This window comes from Solenopsis invicta, chromosome 9 (genome assembly GCF_016802725.1).
Source record: "Solenopsis invicta isolate M01_SB chromosome 9, UNIL_Sinv_3.0, whole genome shotgun sequence".
NCBI classification, from domain to species: Eukaryota; Metazoa; Arthropoda; class Insecta; order Hymenoptera; family Formicidae; genus Solenopsis; species Solenopsis invicta.
The window spans coordinates 4,624,177-4,637,741 of record NC_052672.1 but is presented as its reverse complement, the minus strand read 5'-3'; the positions used below and the strand labels follow the sequence as shown (position 1 = coordinate 4,637,741).

General features: G+C 27.6%; 2 protein-coding genes across 5 annotated transcripts; one reads left to right on the top strand and one right to left on the bottom strand.

Annotated features, from left to right (window-relative positions):
* Positions 1–2,156: 2,156 nt before the first annotated feature.
* On the bottom strand, positions 2,157–6,358 carry LOC120358636. 3 transcript variants are annotated; one of them, XM_039453434.1, is made up of 4 exons: positions 5,775–6,357; positions 5,505–5,695; positions 4,733–4,932; positions 2,157–4,057 (listed from the first exon to the last, which is right to left on the bottom strand). In XM_039453434.1, the coding sequence occupies exons 3-4, from the start codon at positions 4,887–4,889 to the stop codon at positions 2,730–2,732; spliced, it is 1,485 nt and encodes a 494-aa protein (XP_039309368.1). In that variant the 5' UTR covers positions 4,890–4,932; positions 5,505–5,695; positions 5,775–6,357; the 3' UTR covers positions 2,157–2,729. The 3 variants fall into 3 exon arrangements, with proteins under 3 accessions (XP_039309368.1, XP_039309370.1, XP_039309371.1); XM_039453436.1 differs by having other exon boundaries at positions 5,850–6,357; XM_039453437.1 differs by having other exon boundaries at positions 4,733–4,947; positions 5,505–6,358.
* Positions 6,359–7,779: 1,421 nt separating this feature from the next.
* Positions 7,780–10,331, top strand: LOC120358671 (myb-like protein U). 2 transcript variants are annotated; one of them, XM_039453635.1, is made up of 5 exons: positions 7,780–7,929; positions 8,007–8,216; positions 9,552–9,788; positions 9,899–10,135; positions 10,298–10,331. In XM_039453635.1, the coding sequence occupies exons 1-4, from the start codon at positions 7,917–7,919 to the stop codon at positions 9,931–9,933; spliced, it is 495 nt and encodes a 164-aa protein (XP_039309569.1). In that variant the 5' UTR covers positions 7,780–7,916; the 3' UTR covers positions 9,934–10,135; positions 10,298–10,331. The 2 variants fall into 2 exon arrangements, with proteins under 2 accessions (XP_039309569.1, XP_039309568.1); XM_039453634.1 differs by having other exon boundaries at positions 9,333–9,788.
* The last annotated feature ends 3,234 nt before the right edge of the window (positions 10,332–13,565 follow it).

Here is a 13,565-nt window from a genome sequence, read left to right as displayed (position 1 = left end):
ATTACAATAGAACATGGTATATCGCGTATTAACAGAAACTTTATTTGGATTTACGACCACTCTTGCGATTTTACGACCCCATTGTAGACGCCGCTTTAAATTTAAGAAAATGTTTTTCTATTCATACACGAGGAAATGTATTAAGAAGTAAACAATATATTTTATTTGATTTTTATTTATTAAAATTTTATTGCGTTACAAATAAGGTAAAATATTAAAAATAAAAATTAAAAGTTTTTGACACCCCACTTAAATTTCTCCAATTTCTCTTGCTTTTCATTTCTCCACTCTTGCCCTTTTCTCCACCCTCTCCATTCGCGTTTCCGTTCCTTCCTCTCCAACCGCCTTTTCCTCTCCAACCGCCTCTTCCTCTCCAATCACCTCTTCCGTCTCTTTCGCCTCTTTCGACTATTCCGACTCTTCCGCCTCTTTTGCCTCGAACCAAATTTCCTCTTTTTTTCCAAATCTAAAATAAAATAAATAATATTATAATATATAAATCGTAAAAAAGTAATTAAATAAAATATAACATGCACTTAAAAAATGAATAACATATATCTTACATTTTGTTCCTTTCTTTTAAATTTTTCCCTCCTCTCTTTGTTCTTCTTTTCTCTTCCGTCTGCTCCTTTTCCTCCTCTTCCTCCTCCTTCTCTTCCTCATCATCAGCCAACAAGGTGGCTTCGTTTAAACTTTCTTCTTTGTCGACGTCCATCTTCTTTAACTCCTTCTTTTTCTTTTTCTCCTCTTTCTTATGTTCTGACCTGTATTATAATTTTAAACGATAATGTTGATTAATTTTAATTTGGCATTTTTTAAAAACTTGCGCAACAATATCATAAATCATAACGACACTATGAAAAGGTTATATCCCAGATAGCACACAATATTTATGATAAATATTAATAAATATTTATCATAAATATTTTTTATAAATATTATAGAAATATTTTATAAATATTTTATATATATGACGGAAAAAGATTATAAAAATCTTTATCAAAAATATTGTTAAAATATTTTCTAAAATATTGGTTGCGACTTGGATGGGTAACCGCTTCGGAATTTCCGAAAAAAATTCCTAAGAATGGAATTTTTGCGAAAATTGTTTTTTAAAATATAGAAATATTGTTTTACTCATTGGGATTATGTGGTGTAATATAATATTTATATTTATGATATTTCGAACATTTTCAAAATAATTATCATAAATCATAAATATTTTTGAAACATTTATGATAAATATTTATGATCAGTCCAATCTACGGCAATAAAAACATTTATTAAATGTTTTGATAAATGTTTATAAGATATTAAAATAAATATTATAAATATTTAGTAAATATTTTATAAATATTTTGTGCTATCTGGGATATGATCAATCTCTTAGCTTGATAATCTGGATCTACCCTATAAGCGCATAATATTCCTGGAATATTATATGAATATTATTAAAAATTAAAATAATATTATTGTAATATTCCGAGAATATGATATAATATTTTTTAATATCTTGGGACTATTCTGTGGATGTTATATGTCCACTTCATATAATATTTTACAAATATTATTTTAATGTCCATGGAATATTATTTTAATATCTGCGGAATATTATTTTAATATCCGCGAAATATTATTTTAATATCCGTAGAATATTACTTTAACATCCGTGAAATATTATTTTAATATCCGTGGAATATTATTTTAATATCCGCGAAATATTAAAAAAATGTTCTTAGAATATTATTCTGGTCCAAAATTGACGTTCATATAACATTCCTGGGATATCAGATTTTATTTTTTTAATGAAAATCAATCTATATTTAAAATATTTTTATTTAATAAATTGTTTAATCAAAATTTTTTATTACAATAAATAATATGCCATAAAATATATATTCCAATATTTTTATTTTAATACAAATGTACAAATTTTATACATATTATATACCTATTACAACATACATATTACAAAATAAATTTCTCTGTATTATGTTCGTTATGCAGCAATGGTAATACAATGAATTTGTTTTTATACGGTAATACGAACATTTTATTTTTAATTTTGTTCAATGGCCACATTTTTCTTGCGAAAGCTGAGAAACCACATAAATTTGGAGTAAAGAAGATTCACATGGGATTGTAAATAAATTATCTTTTCGCTCGTATCTTTTCCCACAAATGATTCATTCTTCCTTCTCAAAGTCGTAAGAAAATTTTGTTATTTGTACAATGTCTCCATTTGTCAATATACAACAATTATCATTGATAGTATTTACTCGAAAACGATAATTAATTGAAATAGCTTCTGTATATAAAGGTGCTCTTTTTCCATTGGGCAAAATACAATAAGTATTTTGCGATTCGCTGACTACAAGTTTAGTTGTACGATAATCAGTCCTTTTCACGTTAGATTTAATTTCATGGTACCGATTATACAATTGTTCTAAAGGTTGCGCATACTTTTTGACTACTCGTTTTAGATGCTGTAAAAAATTTTCATATTTAAATGCACTGTAATTGTCTAATGGTCCAAATGTTTTTACATCTTGTATAACGTGTATCAATCCATGCACATTATGCGATACAAAAGATTCATGATACAAATGTGGCATTGCATCCACAAATTTTTCTAACAGTTGACCTGCATATTCGATGTACTGACTATAATCATTACTACACAGAATTCGTACAGATACGTGTAAAACCAAGAAATGGTTAAACAAATTTTAATCTAAAATGTTTTTTAAAACAACAGGACCGGTATATAAAAGCAATAATCTGTATTCGGTTGCTTTAAAATATTTAACTAATTGTAACGATCGAGGTTTACGTGAAAATTCGTTAGGAACAAACGATGCAATGTTTTCAAACAAAACGGATAAACGTTGTATACTTTGAGCATTTAAAGAATATGGTTGTTTTGATTTACTTAACCATAAATATAAGAGTTTACGCATAACACCGAGGCATATTAAGTGCATGTATTCCAAAAGAATTTGATTAACAATATCAAAATCCGGAATGTCTGTCAAAATACTATGCCCTAAATGATAATTAGGATCGGTTTTATTTTTAAATTCAAAATCATTTCGCAATTGTTCATGATTATTTAACATATAAACGCGCCTATGAGCATATTTGCCTTTTACATGGCATTTAGTACAACTATAATATCCGCAGTGACCTTTGACATTTAAAATATATGATTTTGCTGGTGCATCAGCTATAACAGAAACAATTCGACAGTTATAATGTAATCCTTCAATTGTTATACCATTTTGACATACATCTTTAATATCATTTATAGTAGCACTTAAATAAAGATTACTATCATATGGCTTTTCAGAACCGTAATAAGCTCCAATAAGAAAAATATCACTAGTATTTTTTACAGAACCTACAATAGGCCACAATGATGCACTTGATTTGAATAACGGAATACCATCTATGAAAATTGATATTTCTATTCCACTGAGAAATAATTCTTTGTTTGTATTTAAAATTGTTTCTGTAATTCCTTTTTGTAAACCTATGTGTATATATCTACCTGGTACCATGGATATGATATTTACTTTATTGCGAGGAGTATTCATCAATGTCTTTGATTGTATTGGTAAAGTTTGAAAACAAGAGTGCAATTTGAAATGATGTAACAACTCAGTCACAGCTGTATGACAAATATTATTCCTAAGTTTCCAATTTCTTAAAAATTCTTTTGTATTCTCGATCTCTTTATTTTTATGCTCTTTTGTAGAACACTCCGTTTCACTCATCACATTTTCGTATTCAGGAAGATATGGTGTCACTACTGTTGTATCATCTGTATTATTAAAGCATTCAATATCTGAATCAATTGGATTATCATCCGAATCTAGACAATTTATATCAATATGACAATTTTCTTCATCAAATATATCTACTATTTCTTCGAATTTATTTTCACATTGATTCTGATACTGTAAAAATCTATCAAATGGATCTTGTTTAGAAGAGCCTGGTCTATGTAATGATTCAGTCGTAACAGTACATTGTTCTTCGTACAAATCGAGCAATTCTGAAAAAAATATAATAATGGATTACAATTAATAAATTCTTTAGCATCCATAATAGTGCATAATATTGCAAAATGTAATACAACATTTAAGCAATATTACAAAAATATAATATTATACAAGATATTGTGAGAATATTTCAAAACATATTTAATATCATAAAAATATTTTTTATAAATATTTTAAAATAAAACACTTAAATTAATATTGCTTTTCTATGTTATACTTCTTATTTGAAATATATTGTGCTAAAATAATATATATTACATGATATATAAATATTTTCACTAAAATATTTTTAATATTGAAGTAAACTTCATGAACTTCCCGGAATATTTAAGATGCCTATAATATTTATGTAATAAGAAATTAAAATATTTTATATATTATCTGCATATTTATAACATTTAAAATCAGTATTTTCTGATACAATAATTATAAATGTATAAAAATACCATTAAATTGTATAAATTTTTATTCTGTGTTAAATAATTGCAGAAAACGTTATTAATAATTGTGTTACTTTTATTACAAAATAAAAATGTTTTAATTGCTTGTTAATACAAATAATTTTAATATAATTTTCTTTTTAAAATAACACTTCCATAGGATGAAATAAATTGTTTCATACATAATACAAATAATTTTACAATAAAATAATATTGCAAAAATTATACCTTTTCTTGTTTCTTCATCTCTATCATCATAATCATCATTATCTTTTATGTTCTCGAAAATACATCTCATCACTTTTTCCGTTTCACTTGTTATGCGACGGCGGAACTGACGATTACTCAATTCCGAAATGTGTTTTTTAAAACGTTTCGACATCATACAAGTTATCCGGCAATATATACTCAATTGACAAAACGTTATCCTGTTACATTTTTATCTAATATTAAATTAAAATGTTAAGAGAGTAAGATTTCATTGTAAAGACAAAATCATAATGTAATTTCCAAAATGTAAGTTTTACTTAAAATAAATAAAATAGTAAATTTAATATCAAAAAAATTGAAACTTTGTGGTTGCAAATTTAAATACTTACGCCGCGCTGTCCGCAAATTTAAATAATCGGATAAAAAATTTATCATTTACATTTATATGTTTTAAAAACAATGTGATAAACAAAATATCAACAACATCAACAAATATCAATATTTGTCTTATTATTAGAAAGAAAGAAATATACTCTCAAAGGGACAAAGTTTTGCTTGGCATTATAATTATTTAAATTTGAAACTACGAAGTTTTCATTATTTTAATATGCTATTTTATTTATTTCAACTAAAATCTACATTTTTGAGATTATGTTATGATTTTGTTATGAAAACGAGAATAATGGATAAACGCTAGTGCGATTATCCATTTTACATGTCATAAATAATTATTATATTATAATTATTATATTACAATTATACCTATATGTACTATAGTACTTATACTTACGACACTTATAATGCAAATTGATTTGAATTAATTTTGCTTTCAAAATCTTTTAATTAAATTGATACTTTGTACTGTATTTACAACGGATGGCCAAAATGTATACTCCTTGTCATCAGTTAACCATTGTTTCGGTACTATAATCAAGTCATTGTTCAATAAAATTATGTAAAATATGTCGCTTTTTTCTTTTTCTAAAAAAGATGATAAAAATATGTGCGCATGCTGCTAACATTTTGCTTATTGGACTATTTCATACAATGTAGTACTTACCAATACGACATTCATAATGCTAATTGATTACATTACAGTACTTAATTACTATTAATGTACTACTAATTAGCCTACGCTGCAGAACATGTGACCACGTGGCATTAGATATTATAAATACGTGGCACCGTATTTCTAGATTTTTCCTTTGTCGAACGGAATTTCACTGTGTACATACTACTAATAGCGTTTTTCACTGGGAGAATTGGTGCGCACTGAGTGCGCACTCGCTACGGGCAACGTGTTTCACTGAACGTTTCGGTGCGCATGAAACCGGTGCGCGCTGTTTCACTGGGAAGGCTAGTGCCGAATTTTTGCCCTTTCGTGCAAGATTTCGGCACGAGCTCCCAGAGACGGTGCCAGTTCAGTGCAACATGGCTGCGCGGGACGCACGATTAGCAATTGCATTACTAGATTTGCTTTCTTCATCATCATCTAGCAGTGATGAAGAAGAAGTATTAAAAAATCCACGGAAAATTCCGAAAATCAAAAATTTTGTTCAGGTGGTGCATAACTTAACGGATAAAGATGTAAGTACATCTGTTTTCATTGTTTCTGCAGATTATATTGTATTACACGTGAAGCAATAATATATATTGTATAAATATATAGTATCAATACTACAAATAATTATTAAAATATTTAAGATAGACTTGGTAGTATTAAAATTAGAGAATAAAACGTAGGAAATGCGAGTCAAATGCGGTAGTTGGTGCGTCAATAATATAAATAGTAAATATATTTAGCTATCAGTACATAAATGTGAATACAAATAACGGACGCGTTTCGACTTTCTTTGAAGTCATTCTCAACAATAATTTTAAATTAACAATTAACATATATGATTTTGTTAATTGAAAATTATCGTTGAGAATGACTTCAAGGAAAGTTGAAACGCGTCCGTTATTTGTATTCACGTTTATGTATTAATAGCGAAATATATGTATTATTATATTGACGCACCAACTACTGCGTTTGATTCGTATTTCCTACGTTTTATTCTCTAATACAAATAATTATATTATTAATAATTGTATTATTAATTATATTATTATTATTACTATTATTACTATTACTACTATTACTATTACTATTATTATTATATTACATTATTATTATTAATTATTTTTAATCTAATGGAGTCTGTGGTACTTACCAATTAATTTTATTATTTTATTAATTTTATTATTATTTTTATTAATTAATTTTATAGAAATTTATCAATTTCTTTTCTAACATGTGCATTGAATAACCTCAAAAACCAAGATCATAAGTACATACTTACTCTTTAATTTATTATATAAGTCCGTTTCAAGCGGCTCAAGGGTTAAAGTTAATATTTCAGTATTTATTCTAAAAGAAATACACAAACTAATCGATCCTTCCATATTAAATTACAAATTTTTGTGATGCTAATGTTCAAAAGGTATCGAATATAATGCGCCATAAAACTGCACGGAAAATAATGGACGTGTTTAGCTGAGAGTGCAAGAAACTCGCACTGTCAGTGCACTCGGGCAGTGTCGCCTGAACTCGGCGAGTTTCCAGTGCGCACTCGGTGTCGCCCAGTGAAAAACGCTATAACTAGCTTATGCTGAACTGTGCTGAACAACGTGTGTGCTAAGCAGCCAAGTGTAGTGTTGCCTTTACCAGCCATGCGCTGGCCGCGCTGTCCATGGAGGGGACTAGCTCCCAGTGATATCGTTGAGGCGCCAATTTGAACCACCGAGTGCAGAAGAAACTGCACCCGCTGGTAGAGAGAGAATGCTGCGGGTGCTGTTCCTTCTGTACTCGATGGCTGCAAATTGGCGCCTCAACGGCATTACTGCTAACTCCCCTCCATGGACAGCGCAGCCGGCGCATGGCTGGTAAAGGCAACACTACATTGGCTGCTCAGCACACACGTTGTTCAGCATAGGCTACTTATGGCTCTGGCAGACCAGCGCGATTTGCGACACGCGACGCGCGATTATCCAATAGGCGTTTACAATTTTTTGAAAAAACGTACGCCTATTGGATAATCGCACGTCGCGTGTCGCAAATCGCGCTGGTCTGCCAGAGCCATTAGTAGTACACAGTGAAATTCCGTTCGACAAAGGAAAAGTCTAGAAATACGTTTCCACGTATTTATAATTAATTAGCATTATGAGTGTCATAGGTAAGTACCACATTGCATAAAATAACCTAAGAAGCAAAATGTTAGCATGTGCGTACATTTTTACCATTTGTTTCCAAAAAAAGTACAGAAAAATGACAAATTTTACATAGTTTTACTGAAGGATGGCTTAGTTACAGTACCGAAACAATGGTTAACAAATGACAAGAAATATACATATTGGCCATCTGATATAAATACAGCACAACGTATGAATTTAATTAAATCTTGTGCCGAAGTAAACTTAGAATGGGAAAAATACGAGATAGAATGTAGATATGGAACAGCAGGTTTGTATTTACCCATTATCTATTCTTAAATTATGTATACCTTTATTTAGACTTGCAATAATTTCGGCCGTAAAATTAATTTAATTTAACGTGAATTTAATTATTGGTTTAATTCTTAATTTTAATCATGCATATTCTATGCTGAATCATTGATTTATATAAATATTATTTCTAAAATATCACTCTTTATAATTGTCAAAAAATAATCTAGTAAACTCTTGTAGTTATATTTAATTTTGTACTTAAGCAGTAATATTAAAATAATAGAGCTTTAATATTGAACAATTAATATTTATTATTTGAGTAAAAAAATCTAATTTTGCAGAACATCATTAGAATATATTAATTTTTAATGTTACAATTAAATAAAATCCCGGGAAAACAAATTTATATATAATCATATAGGATCATTTATATACCATTATATAAGAATTATAGATAATATACGACCATACATAATTACGGTACATAATTGTATATAATTGTATATAATTATTATAATTATATTACTTATCAGAAACATTATACAGGGTGTCCCAGACCAATGTATAAAGATTATCACGATGAGGTAGAAGGGATCGAGATAAATGAAAAAGTCTAATACCATTTTGCGATATTTGCAATAATTTTTGAGTAATAAAATATTAAGGTCAGCCAAATAAGAGCGCGCGGAGAGACAAGCGGTCGCTCGTCTGAGCCGTAGGACCGCCCACTGTGGTCCGATTGTAGGCGACGGTAAGTGGTGCGCGGCGAGGGAAAGGATAGCTTGGCACCGCATCGCGTCGAACCGGGCGGCCTTACGGCTCAGGCGACCAACCATTTGCCTCTCCGCGCGCTCTTATTCGGCTGACTTTAATATTTTATTACACGAAAATTATTACAAATATCGCAAACTGTTATTAGACTTTTTGATTTATCTCGATCCCTTCTACCTCATCGTAGTAATCTTTATACATTGGTCTGGGACACCCTGTATATAAAATTATAATACGTAACTTACATAAAATGCTTTTCGTAAGTGATTATATTTCATATATGATTATATATAATTACTTGACGCTACTTTATTTATTTGTAAATAATTATAACAATAAATAATTTTTTTTTGGTAAAAAGAAACTTATACAAGAGCTCGAGAAAAGGAAAAATTAGCAGAGAAAATATCCGACATTAATACTGCTTCAGATGAAGAAGAAAATAAACGTAAAAGAAAATTACGCTGTAAGAAAACTTTAACTACTTCTGAATCTGAAGATAATGCTTCTGATAATGAAGATGCTTCTGTTGCTGCAAAATTGCCAAAAAAAAATAAACCTTCACAATTGACGTATCCAGAACCACCAACTTCAAAAATTACATCTGTGTCCAGTTTAAATATGGATTACATTGACACAAATAAATTAGATTCCAATAGTGAGATTGAAGAAGACATTGATGAGTATCACAAATCAAACAATTCAAATCATCGGAAAAATACAAGTAATAACTCTGTTGTAAAAAATTTGGCATGTAACAAAAGTCAAGAAGCTACGGGTAAAAGTTTGGCATATAACAGAAATAAAAAAGCTACGGGTAAAAATTTCATGTTTGGAATATTATTGTATAACAAATCTTATTATATAACTTAAAATTTTGTTTTCATAAGTAATTAAAAATTTTTTCAAATATTAACTTTTTTCCAGAAACAGAAAAAAAAATTCAAAAAATTCATGATTAGTAGTTTGATAGATATTACTAATCGCGTAAAGAGTTGCGAGTGTTTGTTAAAGAAACTGCACAATTCTTCTCAACAATTGGAATATCAGATTTATGATACTGACAACAAAATCTTGGATGAAAAATTCCCCATGAAAAGTCTCGATGACGTAAGAGATATTGAACAGCAATTAAAACATGATGAGACATTTAAAAACCAAGTTGTAAGTATAGATAAACGTATTATCCAATAATACTTGTATATTTTTTACTTATTTAGAAAAATTTGGACATTTTTTTAAGTTTTACAGTATTTCCACTTTTTTTGGAAATGTAATTGGTATATCATTGTAAATATCCGTTATCAAAATTTATTTTTTTTACAGAAATCGGCACTTTATTTCAACTCACAAAGTACTATGAAAAAAATCGTTACGAGAATTATGACAACATTGTTTACAAATGAAGTAGCTACAAAATTCAGTTGGACTGGACAAAAAGAAAACGAACAGAGATTTGAAACATTGCTTTTATGGAAAATAATATATGGTAAGAATAGACTTATAATTTACTTAAATTTGAAATTTTAACATCGTTTATTTATATAAAAGTAGAGTTGTTAACATATTACAAAATATTTGATAATGCCATTTTTTAATTTTTATAATTATTTTCCATATGAGTAAAATAAAAATTCTATTTTTTATGTAAATGTTAATACTGCTTTTTGAGATTTAAAGGAGTAAACATTTCTTGAAATATATTATAAAATTGTTAATAATGACACGTTCAAACTTTATTTTTTGCATGACACAAAATTTTATATACTTTATTTTTTCTTTGAATTTCATTACATTTTAACAACAAAATATATTTACATTATCAAAGTTTTAATTTATTTTTTCGTTCTATATAGTTACGTTCTATGATAATTTTAGGTGTTGTAAGAAGCAAGTTCAAGGATGTCACTAAGGGGGATGTAAGCGCACCTATTAAAATTTGGTTAGCTCACGCAACGGATCGACTAAAAAACAAGAGACAAGAATGATTATTTTTCTATAGCATTTAATTTAAAATTTTATGAAAAAAAAAAAGAAGTCATGCATATACGTTTCCTTTTTTGTTTATAATTTCTGTTTATTAATATATATCTTTGTTGTCTAATAATTTTTTTTTAATTTTTGTTTATTGAGATATACTTTAGTTGTATAATCTAAATTATAAATACCGTTTCTCAAAAAATTGTTTTTTTTTTTATAAAAAGATTAGAATTGTTATTCAACGAATTAAAAGTATACGAAATTATGAATAAAGATTTTATTTGATGAAAGTAATGAAATTTATAATTTTTTCCATTTGTTTATATATTCTTCATACAGAGTAGCGATTACCTATCACATAACTTAATTGTTATAATATTAAATAATGTTAAATAATATTACTCTTTAATTTTCAGAATATCATTATAATATTAAATAATATTAAATAATGATACTTTTTAATATTGAGAATATCATTATAATGTTAGATAATATTTAAATATTATTAATAATATTAAATAATATTACCTTTTAAATATTCAGAATATCATTATAAAATATTTTTTTTCTCAAATAATATTTTAATAACATTAAATAATGTTATTTATTTAATATTATATGAAGTGGACATATAATATTCATATAACAATCTAATCATATTCCAGGAAGATTATTTAATATTATTTAATATTATTGGTATATTCTTATATTATTCATTTAATATTCTAAGGATATACCAAGAATATTATTTAATATCAAATAATATTACGCGCTTATAGGGTATCTTAATGCAAATATTCTAGAAGTTCGAATGTACACCTCAAATGCATAGAGTATATAGAGTATGCATTATTTATCCTTGTTTAACGTCTAATAAACTACAAGGACAATATGTGCTCTATGTATTTGATGCATATATTCAAACTTTTGAATTATTCGCGTTAAGATAGATACAGATAATCGAACTAACAGTCATCACAACGTTAAAATGATGTCAAAGTGACCGCAAAATGATCATTGAAAATCATTTTTCGAACAATTACGATTCACTTTCATATCATTTTGACGTTATATTCGGTGTTTTGTTTGAAAAGAGATCGATTCTAATCCGTAATTCAGCGGGACGGATGCAAGTATTTATATATTCCAAACAAATACGCTTTTTATTATGCATATTGTTCGAGATGTTATAAAAAGATAAAACATGTTTTTACTTACATTTTTAAGCACCGTTGTCAATTTCTGCTCGACGTGACGAATTACAATAACCAAGTGTGGCAATAAACGTATTAAAAATAACAATTGATGGTTGGGAGCGGGGGGAAATAGCAACCGACAGGACTCGCGGCTGCAAAAAAGAGTTTGTTTTGTTTTGAAGACGTTCAAAACAAATCAATTGCAATCGCAGATATATGCATCTTAGCATATCTTCACGTAGATATAGTAAATTTGCAAGATCTGTATTATCAATATTTGTATTTATTTACTTCTATTCATAAACTTTCGCGCAGTGAATATTAGATTTATAGTATAATTAAATAATAGTAAGTTAAACAATGGCAAATAACAATGATTTGAACAATACATGCACGTCTAAAAACTTTTATAAAAAGTGCATGTATAAAGATTGTGTAAATGGACGTGTGCCTCATGACAAATATATGTATATATAGATTTCCACTACCGACAGATGCTAGGCATAATATATGGATACGTAATAGTGGTAAGTTTATGTACATACATACATATATAAATATATCCTAGTTGCACTTTCTGCAGAGCTAAATGCGTGTGTGGTTATACGTAGCAAAATTAAATTAAATGTGTAAAAGATTATTCTCAATACAGTCCTGTTGACAGACTGTCATCAAGATTCGTGTAATGTACATTGGCTATTCTGCGTGAAACCAATTAGTCATCTCTTATTTTGTAATTTTGTGTCAAAGGATTTTTTTTAATTACAAAATTAATTGAGATATAAACAATTAAAAATTTGACTATCATTTTGTTTAAAAATTTATAACTTTATTGCTGATAATGTTAGCTCAATTTTTTTTTTTTTCCACGGAAAATGTTATACTTTACGAAAAAAATGTCAATATTGTAAAATTTTTTTTTTCAATGTTTAGTTTACAATACATTTTTTAACAATTTTTTCAACAATCAGGGACAGATCAAAAAAATCCTAAAAAATTGTAGGAAAATTTAAAGTATATAAAAACAATTTTGTCAGATTTTTCAATTCTCTTCCCGATTGTTTACAAAATTGTTAAAACGATTATTATTAAATAAACACTGAAGAAAAACTTTGCATTATTCATATTTTTCTCTTAAAGTAGAAAATTTTCCGTGAAAATTAAAAAAAATTACATTACCGCTATCAGCAATAAAATTATGAATTTTTAAACAAAATAGTAGTCAAATTTTTAATTGTTTATATCTCGATTAATTTTGCAATTAAAAAAAATCTTTTGGCACAAAATTACAAAATGTGCAAAATTTTAAAAATTTCTAAGAGTTGACTAATTCGCTTCGCACGAAATAGCCTAACATGCAAATGAATTGTGTGTAGATATTTATTGCAGAAATCTAACTTTATTAAAGCAGATTATTC